The sequence below is a fragment of the Manis javanica genome, chromosome 11, assembly GCF_040802235.1.
Source record: "Manis javanica isolate MJ-LG chromosome 11, MJ_LKY, whole genome shotgun sequence".
Classification (NCBI taxonomy): domain Eukaryota; kingdom Metazoa; phylum Chordata; class Mammalia; order Pholidota; family Manidae; genus Manis; species Manis javanica.
The window spans coordinates 2,450,455-2,473,092 of NC_133166.1; the positions used below are offsets into that span (position 1 = coordinate 2,450,455).

General features: G+C 40.4%; 2 protein-coding genes across 2 annotated transcripts; both read left to right on the forward strand.

The window, feature by feature from the left end:
- Positions 1 to 3,503: 3,503 nt before the first annotated feature.
- Positions 3,504 to 4,427, forward strand: LOC140844146 (olfactory receptor 9G1-like). Its single transcript, XM_073215620.1, has one exon. The coding sequence runs from the start codon at positions 3,504 to 3,506 to the stop codon at positions 4,425 to 4,427; it is 924 nt and encodes a 307-aa protein (XP_073071721.1).
- A 13,147-nt stretch (positions 4,428 to 17,574) lies between these two features.
- On the forward strand, positions 17,575 to 18,504 carry LOC108399289 (olfactory receptor 9G9-like). Its single transcript, XM_036996698.2, has one exon. The coding sequence runs from the start codon at positions 17,587 to 17,589 to the stop codon at positions 18,502 to 18,504; it is 918 nt and encodes a 305-aa protein (XP_036852593.2). The 5' UTR covers positions 17,575 to 17,586.
- Positions 18,505 to 22,638: the final 4,134 nt, after the last annotated feature.

Here is a 22,638-nt window from a genome sequence, read left to right on the forward strand (position 1 = left end):
CCCACTGGATAAACACAAACACAAACCACTCTCGACCCACCTCCTTGCATGATTCTGGTCCATTCACTCTTTCACAGCACCACGGTTGAGTGAGTTACATGGTAAGCTGGCCAAATTTCCTTATTGTAAAATCTTTTATTGTTAACATGCCACTTCAGCCAACTATTTAATGAGAGATTCCTAATATATGAATGGTGAATAGTCTATTTTGCTTTTACAAGTATGTGCACCTTCCTGCTTAATGCCTTTGGATATCACACACTAGTGTTCATCTAACCTTCACATACTGTAAAGTAGAACAGCCGATATCCTGATGAGTGTGACATTCTAAGAGGGTTCCTTGGAAGTCTGATGTTCTAATTTGGTCTCTACAGGAAGCTACAGCTTAGCCATACGTCAGGTGGTGCTTATGCTCTCGGGGTTAGAGGGCCCGTGATGAACTGACTTTTCCATGAGTGTGGACTGGCAGCCAATAAAATAATTGCATCAATTATGTGATTCCCCAGAAAGAATAAGCAGAGGAAGAGAATAGCCCGCAATGGGGCTGGGGGCGGGAGGCACAACTTTTAGAAGGGTGATTGGAGAAAACTCTTTGAGATGGTGATACATTTTTGAGCAACTAAAGAAAGTAAAAAAATGTTTCAAGCAGAATGAAAAGCAATTTCAAATATTTTACATTAAATGAATTTTGACCTACAAATAAAAGATGTGAGTGCATATCAGTGCACAGAGTTCAAGTGGAAAAATGCAGGTATTTGTACCGAAGAGGTTCCCCGAGAAAGAAATGTCCCATTGCACTGCAAAGCTGCTCATTTCTATTTATGTTCCCCTCTCACCAGATTATTGACCTCCCTTACATGAAGACAGGTGGATTAGAGCATGATGCTCAGGAAGTCAAGGGTTATTTGAATAGGTGACTACCAGCAAGAACACCTACATGAAGGGGGATTCATGTCATGGCAGGAGAAGGCACATTAGGAATTTGCTTACTTAGGAAGATCACAGAATGTGGACTCAAAGGCATTGAGGTTAGACTCAGCCATGCCTTCTGATTCTCCTTACAATCCCCAGTAGTCCCACGGCACTATTAGGAGGGTCCCGCTCTCCTCATATTTGATCCCAGAGGAACAGGGAAGTGCATGTTAAGGGCTCCTTACTCAGCTCCTGACTCCAAGCTAACGATTGATTCGGGCAGAGCCAGTTGCTTCCCTCAGCATCACGCTTTTTGCCACAGCCTCTGACCTTTCAAGCATGTTAACATTGGTCCATGTTAAGCCATAGCCTCCGAGAATATTCTGAGTGTGGCATAAAATCCCTCTGCAGTCTCACCTACCATCATTCCAACCAACAATCTCTGTACTACAGACAGATGGACAAGCTGGGGACAGCCCCTCTGCCCTTCATTCCATTTCCTGCTTCTGTGCCTCCACACCGGTAGTTTAGTTTCCTTTGCCAAAAAGGTCCACCTCCCACGTGGTAACTACCCAGGCATCTTCAGGCACACGTACATGTGTCTCCCTCCTGTGTAAACCCTCTCAGAGCAGACACAGCACTTCCCTCATGGCCCCTAACAAGTTCTCCCCACTGGCCTGCCTCCCGCCAGCAAGTACATAGGGAATCCTGTCATAACCTATCACAGTGTTTACAAAGGTTTGGTTTCTCCCAGTAAACCACACCCTTCTTCAGGTCAGTCCCCATGCCTTAGTTCTCTCTTGTCCAAGGTACCTGGCAGAGTATCTAGGACACAGTAAATGTTACAGCGATATGCAGGTTTGGGGACAGAGGATGAGCTCTGAGGAATCTGATTTTGAATCTTGGTCCTACAAACCTCACAGTTTATGACCTTGAGCAGTGTTAGTCTCAGCTCATCTGCAAGTCATTTTTATGATTCAGCTCATATGTAAAATGGGTGTACTAATCCCATTCACAGGATAAATGTGAAGGTCAAAGTGGGATGAGTCTTTAAAACACTCAACAGAGAGCCTGGCACATGCTAAACGCTTAAGAAATATTATCATCATAAATGAGAAGCTTGAAGAATTGCTTTTAGGGCCATTGGGTAATATGGTGCCCTTCTTGTTATTTAAAAATTGGGAATTGAGCTAAAAATGGTTAAAAGGAGAGTGAATATGTTTGGTACAAAATCAACAGTATAGACACTCAGGACAAGGGGCGTCTACTGTTTAAAGAATTGTAATCAATGTTGAACAGATACACAAAGGTTATGCCTCTTTGAAGTATACTTGGTATAGGGGAAAGAATATGAATTTTACAATCAGAATGCTTTGAGCTTAATTTCTGACTGCACTTAGTTCTGATTTTATCTTAGGCAAATTAATCACTTGCTGTGGGCTCTTTTTTTTTTGATAATAAGACATGCACTATATATTCCATAGAGTTGTTTGATAATTAAATGTCCTGGGAAGGTTGTTTTGCAATTCTTCAACATAAAATAATTGTTATTATTACTTTTAAAAGCATTCTCCTCTTTTTGCATTGAGCAAGATTCTCCTGCATAAAGTTAACACAATTTTTGGTGAATTGCCTTTCGACACTTTCAAAACTACAAACCCCAGTGGTACCCAAGGCAGGTAATGCCCTGGGGAGCCTGAGCAGGTATAAGTTGTCTGGATCCAAGTGGTGGCCTTTTGCTGGGAGGAACTGTGAGTTTCAGGTCAGTGTCCTGGTCCTGGGAGAGGTGAGCAATGCTTCTTATCATCAGGGTTTTTTGTAAGACTAAGAAACCGAAGACACTGCCAGAAGGTGAGTTAGGTGCTACTTAGAAGCATTTACCTGGCCCCACATTTACAAGGTACTTACCTGTATTACCATGTGAATTTCTCAGCATTATGCCATTGGTTTTAGGAAAGGTGTTATATAAAAAAGAGAGGCCCATGGAGCTCAGAAGCACTGGTTTACTTAGCACCAATTATGAAAGGAGGTGATATAATGTTTAAGTACCACAACTGCAGCTGCACGACCTGTCCTAGTAGCCTGCCTGAAAATGCACTTTCTTAGAAAAGTTCTCAGAACATAATCTCACTCCATCCCATGCTCCACGGCTCTCCCAAATCATGGGGCAGTAGTGGCCAGTCTCCATGCCTTGCAGATCCAAGCAGACATGGGACTCCTGGTGACCCTGGCTTTAGGTGTTGGCAGGGGAATCTACCCTAGGCTGAGGAGGAGTTCAGCAAACATCACCTCTATACTCACCTGTTCTCAGCCACCTGCAAGGCACCTGCCATCCCTTGTTACTCCTGCATAAAGAAATTCCTTCCTTACCTACACTCGTCTGTCTGCTAGAGAATTCTCTCCACTTCAGAGTCATGAACCCTCCCCTATTCAGGCTAAAGTTTCACCTAGTGAGCAGGGAAAGACCTACCCAGTCTCAGCTGTCTGGCAAGAGTACTATGTTTTACACTGAGGAAACATTTATTACTTCAGCCCAGTGATTCAGGCTGAACTCTCCTCTTCTCCCCTCTCAGGTGACATTCCCTAGAGCCATGGAGAGGAGCAACCACACGGTGACAGAGTTCATCCTGCTGGGCTTCAGCACAGACCCCGTGACGCAGCGCGTCCTCTCTGTGGTATTCCTGGGCGTGTACTCTGTGACCGTGGTAGGAAATATCACCCTCATGGTGCTGATCTGCAGTGACTCCCGGCTGCACACACCCATGTACTTTTTCATTGGGAATCTGTCTTTTCTGGATCTCTGGTATTCCTCTGTCTACACGCCAAAGATCCTAGTGATCTGCATCTCTGAGGACAGAAGCATCTCCTTTGCTGGCTGTGTGGCTCAGTTCCTCTTCTCTGGGGGGCTGGCGTACAGTGAGTGTTACCTGCTGGCTGCCATGGCGTATGACCGCTATGTGGCCATCTCTAAGCCGCTGCTTTACTCACGGGCTATGACCATAAAGCTGTGTGGATTTTTGGTAGCAGCCTCATACCTTGGTGGCTTTTTCAACTGTTACATTGTTGCTAAAAGAATTTTTTCCTTGAACTTCTGTGGAGACAATGTCATTGATGATTTTTTCTGTGATTTGTTTCCATTAGTGAAGCTGGCCTGTGGCAGGAATGATGGCTTCCAGGCTTTGCTGTTCTTTTCCCTGGCCTCCAGTGTCATTGCCCCCTGTGTGCTCATCCTTGCCTCCTACCTCTTCATCATCACCACCATCCTGAGGATGCGCTCCACCCAGGGCCACCTCAAAGCCTTCTCCACATGCTCCTCCCACCTGACCTCTGTCACCTTGTACTACGGCTCCATCCTCTACATTTACACTCATTCCCGGTCTAGCTATTCTTTGGAAAGGGACAAAATCGTTTCCACATTTTACACTGTGGTGTTCCCCATGCTGAACCCCATGATCTACAGCTTGAGGAATAAGGATGTGAAAGAAGCGCTCAATAAAGTCTTCAGAAAATCGTGATTCTCTCCTTCTAAGGACATGCAAGGACAATTTTGGTGAGGTTTTTATATTTCATGCCATTGTGCCCAATCACACTCAAGAATTCATGCAAGCTTAGTTAAAGAATTAGTATTCTTTTGATACAATGCAATCCAGGAGACCTAAGAAGAGAAACTTAGGGAAATTTAGGAAATGAATTTTGAACATAAAACATAAAGATTTCTACTGAATTTCAATTTCAAGTTATTCTAGATTAAAAACAAACCTTAAATCCAAAAGTCTTGACCCTTTCTTCATGAAATGAAAGAACCATTTCTTTATCATAACAATATTTTAGCTGCCTGATATATATAAGAAGAGTATTTATATAGCTATTTCCTGGAAATAGGAACAAATATTTTGAATTATCTTTGAAAACTTTCCTATGACACTTAACGAATTAAAAGGGTCACATTCCATTCCCTTAGCAGAGTCTCTTCAGTACTTTTGTGTATTTGTTCTCCCTGAAGCATTACAGAGACCCAGAGGCACCCATGAAATAAGTCAGAACAGTTACACTCAGTAAGCATGATCTTCACAATCTCTATGTCTTATACATGTTTTGAATCAAGGACAAATCAGAGAAGTCCTCATAGATATGATTTTGTGGGTCACTGTTGAATTACCCGATTCCTCTTTCATTTTATAGGGGTGAACCTATGAGGAATTCTGTCCTCAAGCTGTGGTATTTGGGGCATCAAAACACCAATATTGTGATAAAAACGAATAACTATAGTGAGATAAAGCAATCTGAGAAAAAGAAGTCTACGAGTTAATATTATTTAAAAGAGAAAAGCCTATATAGGGAATATATACAGGTAGTGAAAAAAGATAATGAGTTGCATTTAATTTTGATTTTAAAAAGTGAGGCAATGTTAATATAGTTTCTGTTGATTGAACATGAATAGGTCCATGTTTCTATCAGTATAAGCATTAATCAAGAAATAAAATGGAAGAAAGTGAAATTGAAGGAAGTAGTTTCTAAAACTATAGGACCTCCAGGCAGAGCAGGAGAGCCTGACCAGCCCTTACAGTGGTTCGCATTAACTTGAAGAGTAAATCCCAAGGGCACACTCAGTACTAGGGGTGATCTGGAATCCTAGCAGCCACAGGCAGAGCGGACCAGTTCCAAGGTGCTTGATGTAGACAATGTTCTAGAAAGCCGTTTATGCCAGAGCAGACATTAATTTTCTAAAAGATATTTCTGTATTTCCTGCTCATAATTTCTGTAGAATATATTTATTAAGTAATGTTAACAGTAATTGTTGTCCCTTAGTGGCAGAAAATCATTACGGGAAAATGGAAAGTTGTTTCTAAGTTGTGTTTAGGACAAATGAATTCTAATAAATATTTTAAAAAGTACACATGTTGATTGGTGTTCTCCTCGATACAATAAATCTCTTGGACTTACATGTTTAACTTTTAAAAATGAACTCTTGCTGGTCTTTCACTGCAGGGATGATGAGCAGTGGGCATTTCTGGGTAGCAGGACTTGTGATATGCCCCAAATTATAATATAAAGACTCTTATAGTACTTGTCAGATTGCATCTAGTTAAAAATAAAAGGGGGCTGTTGGGAAGGAATAAGGATCTGCATAGTAGCAACTTACAAAGCTGACTACTATATAACTTCCCACTGGATAAACACAAACACAAACCACTCTCGACCCACCTCCTTGCACGACTCTGCACCGTTCACTCGTTCACAGCACCACGGTTGAGTGATTTACCTGGTAAGCTGCCCAAATGTCCTTATTGTAAGATCGTTTCTTATTTTCAGTGTGCCACTTCAGCAAACTATTTAGTGAGAGATTCTTAATATATGAATGTGTGGATAGAATTGTGTACATCTCTGTGAACATAAAGAGTTTACAACATTTTCTAATCAATGTATGTGACTTTCAATGTTCAATAAATGTCAGCCTTTCAGTCTCCTCTACACACCCAGTGACTTCAAATGCATGATTTATGCCTCAAAGGACACAGTGGCTTCATTCTAGTGTGAGCCTGCTCAAGTGTACAGTTTTTGAAGATATAAATTCATTTTAGCACCCGCCTGCCTCTATTTCATTTCTCAGATGGAAGTTACTATTCCTGGGTGGTCTCTCCAACTTGTGTGTCTGAAATGCTTGCTCACTCATGAGCACCATCTTGAAAAGCCCCAATTCCTTTCCCCTCAGAGAAAGAGATGAATACTAGGTGAGGAATCGGGGTCCCCACCCTTGCATCTTTCATGTCTTTAATGAAAACACCCATCTCTGCACTTTCCTCCAGGGCTGTGATATTGCATTTCCTGTACCGTCTCAGTAAACAAGGTCTACAGGTAGCAAATTAGTTTCTTCTTGACCTGCTAAAAAAATAAAAATCTTCTTTCCAAGTGTCTAAACAGAAAATTAAAATGAAGATTCTGTTTTATTCTCTATATCTATGCACATCTGATTTCTGTCTGGGTAAATAATGATCATCTACCTGGCCAGTCCCCCTGGACTTACTGAAAGACACACTCTGACCAGAACTGTCTTTCACACTGTTTCCACTGGCAAGTACGCACCTCTGGGGTTTTCCATCTCTGCAGTTTATTTCAGCTCAGAGCCAGTAGCCAACAACCCACAGGACTTTTGAGCACCTCCCTTTTCCTAGTGTAGGATCACCCTCACAAATGGTTGCAAGCCAACCACCAGAAGGCTTAAAGGGAGCTGCTCAGTGTACCCCTCGGCTCAGTTTCTGGATTGTTCCTCCAAGGAACTTCACCATCAGTCTATGGTCTCAGTGACTAAAACCTAACTTAGGTCAAAGGATTATGTAAAAGTTGTATTTAGAACATCTTGAGCTAGTATTTGTTCAAGTACCAAAAAAAAACACAAATTGTTTTCATTACAAGAAAGAAGTTACATTGGTTGTTTTCCCAAATATTTCATTCTTAGGAACCAGGGAATGTATAAGAATTTGCCACAAATGTCTGAACCTAAAAATCTACGGTGATCATCTACAGTTTGTGGTATTTTAGATAATTTCTACCATCTTGTGTAATATGAAGGTATGAAGTCATAGTTTGTTGATGGGGGGCCTTAATAAGTGATTCCGTTTGGGGCCTGTGGCTTTCTTTTCAATGGACTCTATAAACTGTTATAAAAGATTCTCAAACTCACACATTTGAATACTTAAATGTTGGAATGAGGTCTTGCTATGAATTTTGGCAAATTGGGGAATTCAGGTATTACTGGTGACATAGAAATTTAGTTTTATTCAAACAGTGACTCTACAGCAGTCCGTTATATGACAGGCAAAATTAGGCCTCATTTTCATACCCCACCAAGATTCCATGGCAGCTTCTGAGGCTTCTGAGAGTAAACAGGGGACAGTTTTCTCAATTTGTGGTGAGAAAGTACAATTTATGTTTAACAAAGGAACTGAACATGAAATTATAGGATTGACAGAAAAATGGAAGAAAATACCCATTGAGAACCATTTTCCAAAAGAATGATCTGTTTTGACTATGGGCCCTAGACTAGAAGGAGGTAGAATAAACAGAGATATCTATAATTAGGATGAAAATAAATCATGAAAAGTTTAATTTTTTATATTTACTTTTTTCAACAAGGAGCAAGATAAAAGATACCTATATAAAGTGTTAGATGGCAGATTATCATTACTCTATTATTACTCTTGGGCTGCCACAGTCCCTAAGATGGTGAGAAGAGAAATCCTTTCTTTCACCTGTGACCTGTAGTCCATGTTTAAGCCTACAATGAACACATGTAAACTATTTTGCTTCTGTTTGTGGATTTGAACATTTTCAAGATCCTCAGAGTTCAGGTTTCTTAGTTATCAGTAACCCACCAAAATTTCATAATTATTTATAAATGAATGGTGCATCAGACAGAGAAATAAAGAAGTCAGTGGAAGATGGGGTATGGTTCCATAATGGATAATATGGGCTCATCAAGAAAGCTCTAAACCAAAGGAGAACATGCTTGTCTAGCAGAGGGTAGCGGTCCTGATATAAAGGGGCCCTGTAACCATCAATTTTACCATCTCACTTTTTGCATAATAATATCTCCATGACCAACCCTACAATTAATGACATTAGTAACTAACATAGTATTAAATGATCAACATATATCTATTGGATGTCAAATATTCTTCTAATCTACTTAAAAATAAATTGTCTCTATTAAATATACCCACAATCGTATAAGATGATTTCATTATTTCAGATGAGAAATATATTACAGATGAGGAAATTGATTCTCAGGAGGTTTAAATAAATTTTTCAAGATGACCAAGTCAGAAAGGTTTGGAATTGGAATTCAGTTCAGATCTCTCTGACCCCACATCTCATGCTCAATAGCCCATATTGCTTCCCACAAGTATTGTATAAGTACATGCAAAATGCCTTTGGATATACACACACTAGTTCATTTCATCTTCACGTGCTGTAAAGTAGGACTGCTGTCATTGTGATAAGTGTGGCATTCCAGGAGAGCTCCTTGGAACTCTGACTTGCTGAATTTGGTCTCTACAGGTAGAGGCCCAGGAAGTTGCAGCTTTAGCCAAATGTCAGGTGGTGCTTATGCTCTCAGAGTTAGAGGGTCCCTGATGTACTGAACTTTTCTATGTGTCAAGCCCTCCCCTGATTAGTTTACAAACATTATATTCCTGATCTTTACAATAAACATGTTTAGTAGTTACAATTCCTACGCTTGTTTTACCAGTAGGAGAGTTGAGGCTTAACATAACTAAGGCATTTGTATAAGGTCTTCTGACAGCTGAGAAGCAGTGAGAGAGAACTTGAGTGCATGTCATCAGCCTGAAGGCCCAGTGCTGTATCTAGTTTGTCTAATTTCTAATCAGGGCTTCCTTTGATTCCAAAGATATGGTACCTAATAGCTCTTCCACATTAAGGAATTTGCTGCTCAAATGGCAACTATCCTCCTCACAAATATACTCTGTTTTGGAATACAAAACATCAGAAGTCAGCTGGTGTATTCTATGATTATGTTTGCCTTTGGATTTTCTTGTACATGCCTGCAAGTAGCACAAAACGGTCAGAGATTTCTAGTTACTGTAAGTAATCTGGGATAATGACAAGTGCTTTTGAAGCTTAAGTGCCATCATCAGAGCAGACCAGACTGTGCATTTGATTGACATGCTCCTTGAGAATGAGGGCAGTTTGTCTATTCACCCACTCAGCAAATAGCACGTGTGCCTACTCTGGGCCAGAGTCCTTTTTAAGCAAAGGCATCCAGCAGTAGAAAAAAACAACAGCAAAACATGTCTTTACTATAAGCATGTCCTAGTGAGTGCAGACAGGCAGCAAAAGAAATAATCAAGTCAATTATATGGTTACCCAGAAGAAGAATAAAGCAGAGGAAGAGAATAGAGAGTCACGGAGACAGGGATAGGGAGCCCAGATTTGAGGAGGGTGATGGGGAAGACCTCGTTGTGATGGTGATGCATTTTTGAGCAACTAGAAAAAGTGAAAGCGTGTTTTCAGCCTGGGAAAAGCAAGTGCAAATGTTCAAATATGAATGTCCTTTGAGCTCCAAATAAAATGTGTGCAGAAACATGACAGGGTAGATTTAATGTGGAAGAATACAGGCATTTCTAGCCAAGAGATTCACTGAGAAAGAAATGTCCCTTTGCATTGCAAACTATCTCATTTCTGCTTTTGTTCCCCTCTCACTAGATTATCAACCACCCTTACAAGAGGACAGGTGGGTTAGAGCATGAGGCTCAGAAAGTGAAGATTTATTTGAAGATGTGATTACCAGCAAAAACACCTACATGAAGGGAGATTTATGTCTTGGCAGAAAAAGGTGCAGGAGGGATTTGCTCAAGTAGAAAGAGCACAGATTGAGGAGTGAGAGGCACTGAGTTTTAGAATCAGCCATGCCAGCTGATTCGCTTTACAATCCTCATAGTCCTATGTCACTATTAGGAGGGTCCCCCTTTCCTCATTTTCTGATCCCAGAGGAGCAGGGAGTAGCGTGTTCAGGGCTCAATGCTCAGGCCTGCCATGCACAACTGATTCGGGTAGTGCCACTTGTGACCCTCGCCCCCATGCTTTTTGTCCCTGACATTTCAAGCACATTAACACTGGTGCAGGTTAAGCCATTGTCTCTGAGTATATTCTGAGTGTAACAAAAACATCCTTCTGCAATCACATCTACCATCATTCCAACAAATACTCTCTATACTTCAGTTAGACTGGACAAGCTTTGGACAGTTCCTCCACCCTTCATTCCATCTCCTACTTCTATGCCTTGATGCTCATAGTTTCTTTTCCTTTGCTGGAAATGTCTCCTTCCCACTGGGCAGCTATCCATGCATCTTCAGGCACAGGTACATGTTTCTCCCTCTTGCATAAATCTCTCAGAGCACACAAAAAGCTTCTGACATTGTCCCTAGAGAACTCTCTCCACTGGCCTGCCTCCCACAAACAAGGACATAGGTAATCCTATTTTTAAGCAGAAATAGAGACATGAGCAGGTGGAGAGAGAATAGAGCCAGTAAAACCCACTAAAAGGGACTCAAAGAGTTAACCAGATAAAACCGAGAGCCAAAAAGGAGTCAAGAGTTAATTAGTTAATTAGTTGAAGTTTCAAATGGCAGTGAAATATGACAAGGGTCATGCCATTTTACACTATACTTAGCCTAAGAAAAAGGCTCATCTTAACCTTCAACTTAATCTATATGTTGTACTTCTTCTTTCAGCCCCTTAAGTAAGTAAGTAAATAACCAGGACAGGAGATAGACCAACAAAATGTAAATAAACCTATGTGGATAAAGAATGCCAAGATCTGGACCAACACAATTACCTAAATAACCCATTCTTAAGACAAAGCTTCAAAGGAATTATGAATCACTTGTATGCATCATGCTTATGCTGACCCCTACCCAAAAGGAACTCTAAATCCCCAAACCCTCACGTGCACCTGCTCTCTGAGGTTGCCTGCACTCCCCTTTTTTTAACTGTATCACCAGTTTTCACCCTGTCATTGTTCTACTCTAGATAAGTAGGGAGGAGCTACTCACAGCTCTGATTTGGCTTTGCAAGTTCCTATCACCTGGGTGACTGCAGCTGTGCAATCATGCTTTTTAATACCTGCCTGAAAAACTCCTTTCTTTACCTTTGGGAAGTTCTCAGAACATAATCTCACTCAATCCAGTGCTCTGTGGCTCCCCCAAATCCTGGGGTGGTGGGGATTTAGTTGCCTCACTGTGTAGATTCAAGTGGACACTGGATGGCAGGTGACCCTGGCTTTAGGAGTTGGCAAAGGATTTGCCCAATGCCAAGCAGGAGTTCAATGAGCTTCCCTTCCTCCCTCTGTTCTTCCTTGCTTTCTGCTGCCTACAAGCCAGCTGCCATTCCCTGCTAGTCTCACTTTAGTGAATTGTTTCCATTCTGACTTCTTGCATTTCCAAACCAAATTTCTCCCCAACACTATCATAACCTATGATATTTTTTTACAAAGGTTTAGTTTCTCTCAGTAAACTTTGCCCATCTTGAGGTCAGTCTCCAGGCCTTAGTTATCTCTTTTGTCCATAGTGCCTGGCAGAGTATTCTAGAACATGGTAAATGTTAGATTGATATGCAGATTAGGGGACATATGATAAGAACTGAGAGATCTGCTTTTGAGTCTTGGGTCTACAGGCCTCACAATGTATGACCTTAAACAATCTAAGTCTCAGCACCTTTGTAAATTATTTCTATGATTCAGCTCATCTGTAAAATAGGTATAACAATCACATTCACAAGATTGCTGTGAAGGTTAAGATGGGATGACTCTGAAAGCACTTAGAAGAGAGGTTTTAACATACAAGCACTCAATAAATATTATCATCATCATAAAGGAGAAACTTGAGGAATTCCTTTTAGAGACATGAGCAAATATCAATTTTCTTGTCATTTAAAAATTGTGAAATGAGCTGAAAATGTTTAAATGGAGTGTGAGTATGTTTGTTTCAAAAATCTATCTGTATAGACATTCAGGACAAGGGGAGTTTATGTTTAAAGAATTGTAGTCAAAGTTGAACAGATTCGCAATGGTTATGTCTCTACACTTGGCATAGGGGAAAGCGTATGAATTCCATAATTAGATTGCTCTCAGTTTAATTCCTGACTGAGTTGACTTTTGAGTTTACCTTGGGTAAATTAATTACGTGCTCTGGGCTTATTTTCTTGTCTATAACAACCGCAGCACTACATATACTCCATAGAGTTGTTTGACAATTACATAAAGTTGCCAGTAAAGTTGTTTTGCAAGGAGTAGTTTCTCAAAATAATCATTCTCATCTTTTGCATTGAGCAAGATTCTCCAAATAAAGTTAACACAGTTTTGAATTAGTTGTCTTTTTAGATAATTTCAAAGCTGCAAACCCCTGAGTTGCCTAAGGCATCAAATACATGGGAGGGGGGCAGGCGCTGAGTAGGCATAAGTTGTCTGGATCCAAGGTGTGTCCCTTTGCTGCTTGTGACTGTATGTGTCAGATCAGTGTCTTGGTCCTGGGTGAGGTGAGTAATGTTTCTGCAATCATTATCAGGATTGGTTATTGTTGGGAGCAAACCTGTGGGCCTTTAGGCAGACTCGGTCACAAAAGCCTTAAGACAACAGCAACTTTTGAGTAAAGTCTTTCCTGTAACGTCAGCAACAATGAATCCTTCCAAGCGTTAGAAACAAGTTTTCCCCTATTACCAAGAAACGCATTTAGTGAACTCCTAGGTTAGAGCTAGTGGTTAGGCTCCCTCGCGACATGTGCTTTTTCTGTCCTTTGTTAATTAAGAAACACCCTCTGCCCCAGGGGAAAGCCCCTCCCTTAAAACCTCCCTCCCAAGGGCCCCCACCCCCAAAATGGCGAACTCCCCACTTCTCTTCCGGGCCCTCCGTTCCCGCCGGCGCCAACCAAGACCCAATCACCCCTCTACACCTCCCCGCCGGCGCCACCTAAGGTCCAATTATATCCTGACCCACCCCTTACTTGCTACTTGTATAAATTGAGCCTGCAAACAATAAACTGTGCCAGCTTGATCAGACATCCTGTCTTGCTGGTCGTTCTTTGTGTCCCTTGCCTCTCTCTCTTTTTTTTTTTTTTTTTTTCAATTGTCTCCTCCAGGTCGTCGACCACCGTTGATAGTCCTGCAGGTCGGGACAGGTTATAAGACTAAGAAACACAAGATTCTGTCAGAAGATGATTGAGGTATTACTTAGAAGCAGTTATGTGGTTCCAAACTTAAAAGGTATCCACATGCAATGCCATCTGAATTTCTGAGCATTACTGTATTGGTTTTGAGTGAAGATGTTATAACCAAAAAGAGAGGGACCCATGGGTCCCACAAAAAATGTTTAACATCAAATATGAAAGGAGGTGGTACACTGGTTAAGTACCAGGACTATGGAATAAGAAAACACCACCTACGAATTATATAGTTACAAGATACTTGTTGAAACTCAATTTGGATGGATGTTGTGGGAATGTACAACATGGTGCCCTTGAAATACTAAGCACAGTGCTTGACTTAGTGGAAAGTATGTGTAATTTTCAGCTATCATTTTTATAATTAATCAAATTCCAGAATAATTATGACAGAGAATAATCAGACCAGAAAATATTGACTGTAAGATGGAGTCCAGGAGTTTTCAATGTTTGCCATTGGAAACCCCTTTCATTTCTTAAGAATCCTTTTAATAATAATTTTGTGCAACAGAAAATTTTTCTCAGTTTGTATTGTTGAGGAAGAAGAAATTTCCTCTACCCTTTGAGGTTCTTCGAGCTGGCTTAAGAATTAAATTGACAGGAGACAAATTAAAGGAGAAAAAAACACAAAGTTTATTTATGTAGATACAGGGAATCCATAGACTTAGATTCCAAAGAAATTCAGGGAAAATGAGGTATAAATGTCATCCTGAACCAAGGAAAAAGGTGTAGGTTTTTTAGGCTTCAGAGGAAAATGGAAGTAATTCACAGAAATATGAAAAGAGCAAATTTTTGGTAAAGAAAATACTTGATGGGCAACTGGGTAAAATTGCAGTATATCCAGAATCTCTCACCTGGCTTTAGGGCACCTCCATATCAATAGGTGTTTCCAAGGGGTGGAGAGAAGTCCATCTCTATATCATTAGGTAATTACATGGGCAAGCAAGGGCATATCTGGACCTGAGAGGTCAGGTGGAGTTCTCTCTTCTTCTGCAGCCTAGTCGACAGAGATGTGGGACGACTGCTTGTAAGAAATAAATGGGTTTTTCCCACTTTATTTCTCCCTTTGATTAATATTGGTTTTAAAGGTGTTTTGCCCTGGGATTTTGCCCCCGGAGTTACAGTAACACAGAAATAATGGGGCACAGGGAACTTTTAACAAACAGGCTCTGTGCATCCCTTCTTGTTGGTCACTCCTGGGTCACACTATAGTCCAGCCATGTGCAGGGACAGCTCTGCTCCTGGAGTCGGTCCTCCATCTGAATTCCTTTTATGCATTTGTAGCGGGGGGAGGCCAAATCATCTTCCTGAGTCTTTTGAGCCTTCATGGTTTTCACCTCCAAATATCTGCATGTCACAGCACAATATGTTGGGGTAGCCTGCTCCCAACCCTAAAGTATGAAGTCTTTCATTGAAATAAACAGCCCACAATATCTCATAAGAACCAACAGACTAAGATAAGATAAACATTGAGGGGATCCATGTTTCCCAGAAAAAGCAGATGGGAAAGAGAATGGTGTTAAAACGAAATTCAGCTGAGTAAATTTGAAGATCTCATTGGCTTTGTCAGGTCATGAATGGCAGTATCCCACTAGGAAGGACACAGATGCCTGGGATGCTTTAAAGAATAGAGAGTCTTTATACAAAAGAGGATGGAACAAGGAAGGTATTAACAAAACCAAAGAAAGGATTGTTTAAGGCCAGGACACCTTCTTTTGGGGAAGGAGCAGCAGGGATTTTGCCATGCAGATACCTCACTAGTGACTGTCAGGAAATTTCAAATTGACTCTTGAGAGGTCACTTTCCTGGGACAGGCTGAAACTGTAATTCAGTCTCTGCAGTCTTGTGTGAAAGGGATGGGAACTCAACAGTCCAAGCAGGCTTATTACTAAACCTGATAGGGACCCCTCTGTTCTGGCCGCAGAACAAAGAAGGTGTCTCTTACAGGCTAAGAGGCTTTTCATGGCCAGGTTTTTTGGCAGGTTTTTTGAAGGGAGGGGTCAGGGGAAAGGTGGGCCTGTGGCTTGCTGAGGTGTCCTCTGGAGAATGCTTGTAGCCTAAGTAAGATGACACCCAGGTCTCTCTGAGAGGCTGGGTGGGCTTATTCAAACTGGCAGCACTCCCTTCCAGATCCTGTCATTGTGTGTTGGGGGGAAGGACAAGGACTCCATTTGGGGCTCTTTTGTTTTAACAATAGTTCTGTAAACTTTATAATCTTATCCTTTCATTTCATCATTTTATACATATTATTCCTAAAACTGTCTCTATCCTTTTTTTTCCTATAATTTCCTGAGTATTTTCTTATGTGTACAGATATTGTTAGTAGACAGGAATTTGTAATGGCTGTACGGTGTCCAGGTTTATGGAAGCACTGAAAAGAAAATATTTCATTCTCTAAAACCATTCAAAATAAGTGGAGTTCAATATTTAAGATATAGACAAGTAACAATTTAGGCTGAGGAGTGATTTATCAAAAAGCAATTTGTTCTTATGAAGAAGATCAAAGTCTGGAAGACAGAAATGATGTCTATACTTCCTGTAGTTGAACAGTTTTCCCTAAATGAAAAAAAATAACAACCCAGAAATTTGTAATTCAATGTTGTTCAAGTAATTAGCAAGGAGTCCTTCAGACTGAGCTGGTTTGCATACTTTGGTAGACTGTGTAAGCAAACCAAAACCTAAGGCAGAGTCAATAAATTGGTGAAAAAGAAACTTAATGAGTGCTTTACTCCTGATAAGTAGGGGGCTGCTGCTGAGAGCTCAGATTTGGGCCTGCAAGTTCCCATCACCTGGGTGACCCGGATGGAACTGCAACTGCAGGAGCCTACTTGAAAATCTTCTCTTTGGAAGTTCTCAGAACATAGTCTCACTCCATCCTGTGCTCTCCCCAAATCCCAGGGTGGTTGGGGCTGGTCCCCATTCAGTGCAGATCCAGGTGGACACAGGATACCAAGTGACCCTGGCTCTCAGAGATGCCAAGGGCATCTGCCTATACCAAGAAAATGTTCAGCAAACTTTCCCTCTTTATTTCTGCACTTTTCTCAGCCACCATTCATTTCTACTCCTGCTCAAATGAATTCCTTCCTTACCTAAACTCTTCTGACCTGCTCGAGAATTCTTTCTTTTTCAGAGTCAAGAACCATCCCCCAAGTGGTTTCACTTGGTGCACAGGGAGAGACCTCCAAGACACAGTTCCCAAGCCACACTAAGAAAAAACAATCACAAACAGCCAACTAGTCTCTTCAAAATAAGGCAAACATTTTAACTGTAGATTATCGAATCCTTTCTTTGATTTGCTCCCACCTCTGTATAAAAATATCTCCTCAAGCTCTTGTCTATAGTCAACTCCTCACTACTTTTAGTTTGATGTTACATGATATGAATTATTGTTTTCTACAAAAAGTACTTGAAACATTTAATGTAATTTAAAAATTTAAAATTATGTAATTTCAAAGTCTAAGTGGATTGCTGCAAAGTGAAATCTGTTTCGAAAATGAGCACTTACATTGATGGATCCTATACTTCAGGTTTACTACTGGAGCAATGTTATTTATTCAGCAAAATTTCTATTTCTTCAGCAAAGTAATTGTGGATAAAATTGTAATATTTTCAGAATCTCTTGCCTGACTTTAGTGAATCTGCATATCAATAGGTGTTTCCAAGGGGTGGAGAGTGGGCCATCTATATATCAATAGATAATTACAAGAGTGTGCATCGGTTTATTTGGACCAGAGAAGTTGGGTGGAGCTCTCTTTTGCTGCAGCCAGGTCAAGAGAGACAGAATGAGTGCTCGTAACAGATAAAAGGCTGTCTTAACTTTATTTCTCCCTTTGACTGATTTCAGTTTTAGAGGTATTTTGCCCTGGTATTTTCCCCCCAAGAGTTAAAGTAATTCAAGCTGAACTCTCCTCTTCTCCCCTCCCAGGTGACATTCCCTAGAGCCATGGAGAGGAGCAACCACACGGTGACAGAGTTCATCCTGCTGGGCTTCAGCACAGACCCCGTGACGCAGCGCGTCCTCTCTGTGGTATTCCTGGGCGTGTACTCTGTGACCGTGGTAGGAAATATCACCCTCATGGTGCTGATCTGCAGTGACTCCCAGCTGCACACGCCCATGTATTTTTTCATTGGGAATCTGTCTTTTCTGGATCTCTGGTATTCCTCTGTCTACATGCCTAAGATCCTAGTGATCTGCATCTCTGAGGACAGAAGCATCTCCTTTGCTGGCTGTGTGGCTCAGTTCTTCTTCTCTGCTGGGCTGGCGTACAGTGAGTGTTACCTGCTGGCTGCCATGGCGTATGACCGCTATGTGGCCATCTCTAAGCCGCTGCTTTACTCACAGGCTATGCCCATAAAGCTGTGTGCATTTTTGGTAACGGCCTCATACCTTGGTGGCTTTATTAACTGTTCCATTGGTGCTAAAAGAACATTTTCCTTGAACTTCTGTGGAGACAATGTCATTGATGACTTTTTCTGTGATTTCTTTCCCTTACTGAAATTGGCCTGTGGCAGGAAAGATGGCTTCCAGGCGTTGGTGTACTTCCTCCTGGCCTCCAATGTCATTGCCCCCTGTGTGCTCATCCTCGCCTCCTACCTCTTCATCATCACCACCATCCTGAGGATCCGCTCCACCCAGGGCCGCCTCAAAGCCTTCTCCACATGCTCCTCCCACCTGACCTCTGTCACCTTGTACTACGGCTCCATTCTCTACATTTACACTCATCCCCAACCTAGCTATGCTTTTGGTAGGGAAAAAATAGTTTCCATATTTTACACTGTGGTGTTCCCTATGTTGAATCCAATGATCTATAGCCTGAGGAATAAGGATGTGAAAGATGCTTTGACTAAACTATTCAAATAAATCAAGTTTCTCTTCTAAGGATATGCAAGGACAATTTTTGTCAGGTTAGTATATTTCAAGAAGAGCTGACATTGTACTCCATCATGATTAAGAATTCTCATAATGCCAGTTAAAGAATTTGCATCTTGATATAATAGAATCTCCATAGACCCAAGAAGAGACAATTAGGGAAATTTAGGAGATGAAATTTAAATGTTAACAGGATTTCTACTGAATTTCATGTTACTATAGATTAAAACCAAATGTTAAATCTTGCCCTTTCCTTCATAACCCAACAGAAACATTCCGTATCGTAAGAATATTTTTTAGCTTCCCGATATATATACGAATAGTATTTACAGTTATTTCCTAGAAAAAGAAACAAATATTCTGAATTAAATTTTAATCTTTTCCTATGACTATTAACTAGTCAAAACCATCACTTTGTATTCTCTTAACAGAATCTCTTAAGAATTTTGTGTATTTTTTAAGCATTAGCACAAAGACCCAGAGGCACTCACAAAATAACTCAGTACAATTAGACTCATTAAGCATAATGTACAATCTCTGTTTCTTACACATGTTCTCAAGGCAAAATCAGAGAAATTCTTATAGATATGATTTTGTGAATCACTGTGTAACTCCCAGTTTCCTGCTTTATTTTATAGGGATGAACCTATGAGGAATCCTATCCCCAAACTGTGAGATTCCAAGCATCAAACACCATTACTGTGATACAAAGTAATAACTATAGTGAGATGAAAGAATCTGAGAATTAAAAGTCTATGAGTTCATATTATTTGGAAGAGAGAAATCTATATAGCAAATATATACAGGTAGTGAAAAAAAGGTAATGAGTTGCATTTAATTCTGATTTTAAAAAGTGAAGCCATGTTAGCATAATTTATGTTGATAAACCATGAATATGCTCCTGTTTCTATCAGTATAAAAACTAATAGAAGAAATTAAAGAAAATGAAATTGAAGGAAGTAGTCCCCCAAAATGTAAGATCTCCAGGCAGAATAGGAATGCCTGAAAAGCACTAACAGTGGTTCATATTAACCTAAAAAGTAAATGCGAGTGTACCGTCAGTACCAGGGTCACATGGAAACCTAGTAGACACAGGAAACAGGCACAGCAGGTTAATTCCAAGATGCCTGATGTAGACAGTGTTATAGAGCAGAACGCCATTTACACATATGCAGACTCTCATTTTCTAAAAGATATGTCTGTATTTCCTACTAATAATATTATTCTATAAAATGTATTTATTAAGTAATGTTAACAGATAATTGACGTTGGAAGAAAATCAGTTATTTAATGTCAGAAAAGGGAAACTAGAAAATACATTATTTTGGAGGGAAACATCTGTTACTAAAGTAAGTTTGGTATAATGAACCTATTCTTAAAACATCCTACTATCATACAGATATCATGGTATTTAACTATGAAGGAGATGTTCAGCCTAGCAGTCAATAACTCCTATTTTGATCCTTTTAAGAGAAATAATCAAATCTCATTCACCAAATAATTATCAATATCTACCAACTACTGTAACTTTCATTGTCCTAAGTGTAGAGTCCTAATATTTTGTGTATGGAAAAGCTATCTCAACTCCAGAATCCAGTCTGAATAACATTACCTGGTGCACTAAGAAGATAAAGTAAAGCTAATAATAATCTTAGGAAGACATAACATAATAAATTATAATTAAACATGTTTTAGAAAAGTTTTGTATGCTCAAGTATAAGTTTGGCAGAAAATTCTACTCATTGTTGGAAATAAATCATCTGCAGTTTATGGGTTGGAAGGTTTCAAAAGAATCTTCCATATTAATTTGAAATTATAGTTTTTAAGTCCTAAGGGAATCTAATTACTCCTATCACAATTGAAATTTGAAGTCTTAAAAGGAAATTGTTTCTAATTTGTGTCTTTTAGACAAATAAATTCTAATAAGCATTTTTTAAAAGTACACGTGTTAATGGGTGTGATCCTCCCTGCAACAAATCTCTTGGGCTTACATGTTTAATTTTAAAAAAATGAACTAAATGAACTCCTGGTGGTAATCACAGCAGAGATGATGAGCAGTGGACATTTCTGGGTAGCAGGCCTCATGATAGTCCCCAAATTTAATGGCTCTTATATTCACATTCAGCTTTGTGTCTACTTAATAAAAAGCCTGGGCAGGGGCAGGGGGTAGTAACAGAGTTCTGTATAGTGGAAACTTTCAATGCTAACTATTGCTGTAACTTCCCACTGGCTAAACACAAACACAAACCACTCTCTACCGACCTCCTTGCACCAATCTGGTCTGTTCAGTCGTCTCAGGACCAGAGTTGAGTGGGTTACCCGGCAAACTGTCCAAACGTTCTCATTGTTACTTCTGAATCCTGATCATCTAGTGTTTATACGGCTGCAGTACTTTGAAAGAGAAGGCTAAGGGGATTCTAAGAGCTATACTGCTTAAGCCTCTAGGGTCCAAACATATTTTTTAATCTCATTTTCTAGCACTGAGTAATATCTCTCTAGTAATTGGGATTAATTGCCCTGCCCAGGGGCATGGCCACTGTTAGATCAATGCATGAGGAGCCCCAAATGGCCAGAGTGCATCCAAATTCCAAATGATCAGAGTATTCAGGGTGTTCCTTTGGGGAAGCATTCTACCCTGTGCATAGTCACTTCCAAATGTACTGAATGTAAGATGATGGGTAGGGGGATTAAGTTCTGGTAGGTTATTTCATGTAATAATAAAAGAGACTGTCAGAGTCCTCTAAGAAGCAGACACCAAGGTGAAGCGACATATCAATCTAAGACTTTTTGGAATGTCCAATTCTATTTGACTTGAGTAAAGTTGGAGACTCCCAGATTAGATCCCCACCAGGTGTCACAACCCCCAGAGTGCTCCTAACATTGCAGTGTAGTTCTCCACGGTGAAAGCTCCCTCCCCTGAACAGATATTTTTCTTAATTATTTTAGGCAGTAGAGGGAGGCACAGAAGAAAAATTTCTTGATTCTTCTGTTTCTTAAAAATAATCAGCCTGAAATAACCCACATACCATCGCATCAACTTGTGTTCCCTTACAGTGGTGTGATCACTGCTGCTAATAATTGATCTTTCATTGCTTTGCTCTCTGGCTACATTTCATGCTAGGACATTACTGGTGACAATTCAAATTAATCAGATGCCACTACATGCCATGATTTACCAGTCTCCCCACCCAGCAAGTTATACATCTGAACATTCTTTAAATATGTGAGCAAAATAATGCCAGAGGCCAAGTTTGAAGCCCTCTAGGGCTACTCCTAATATTAATCTCTACATCAAGCAGAGTCCTGCCAGGAAACAGATGCCCACTCAAACTGGGCAACATGAGGAGAACTTAATACAGGATTTTTTTACAAAGCTGTGAACCAAGTATAGGAAAGCCACAAAGGGTAGACCAGATGCTTTGGCACAGCATCTTACTACATCCAGGCCTAATCAGAGCCCTTTGTGGTGAGGGAGGTTAATGTGGCCTTCACAGGCTGTGCAGACTTAGAGTGTGGAATAAATCTTGTGAACCCAGTCCTGTCTCTCCTTTTGGCTCCTCTACCAATTGGCCAAATTCACTGATAAGGTTCGTACAGGTAGGTTTCCTGGAGCAGAGCACAGGGAGGCCAAGGAGGGCAGTCAGTCTTGAGGGATAAATGGAAGAATTACAAGCACTCTACAGAAATATCAGTACCTATGTGTCTATCAATATTCAAATGTACAGATGTGGACACATTTCAGTTATATGTATATTTGAACTCAGCCCAATCCAGAAGAAAATGTGAATGAAAATTACCATTGCACGCATCTATCACAGGGGAGTCACAGTCTCTAAACAAAAACTGAGTCTCATTAAATTACATTGTCAGTGCTTAGTTCTGTTTAATTACCTTGTTTGCCATGCCCCCAAACTACCAAAGCAGAAGGAAATCCATAGGTATAAAGCCCTTGGGATTGTTAAACAACAAAAATTCAACTGAGTAATTTAACAGATCAAATCAGCTATACGAAATGATTTATGAATTGGACAACATCCCAGCTAACAAATAGAAAGGAGCTCCACTAGGATGCAGGAAAGAAAAGGATTTTAAAGGTGGAAAGGGGATGGAAAAAAGGAAATTATT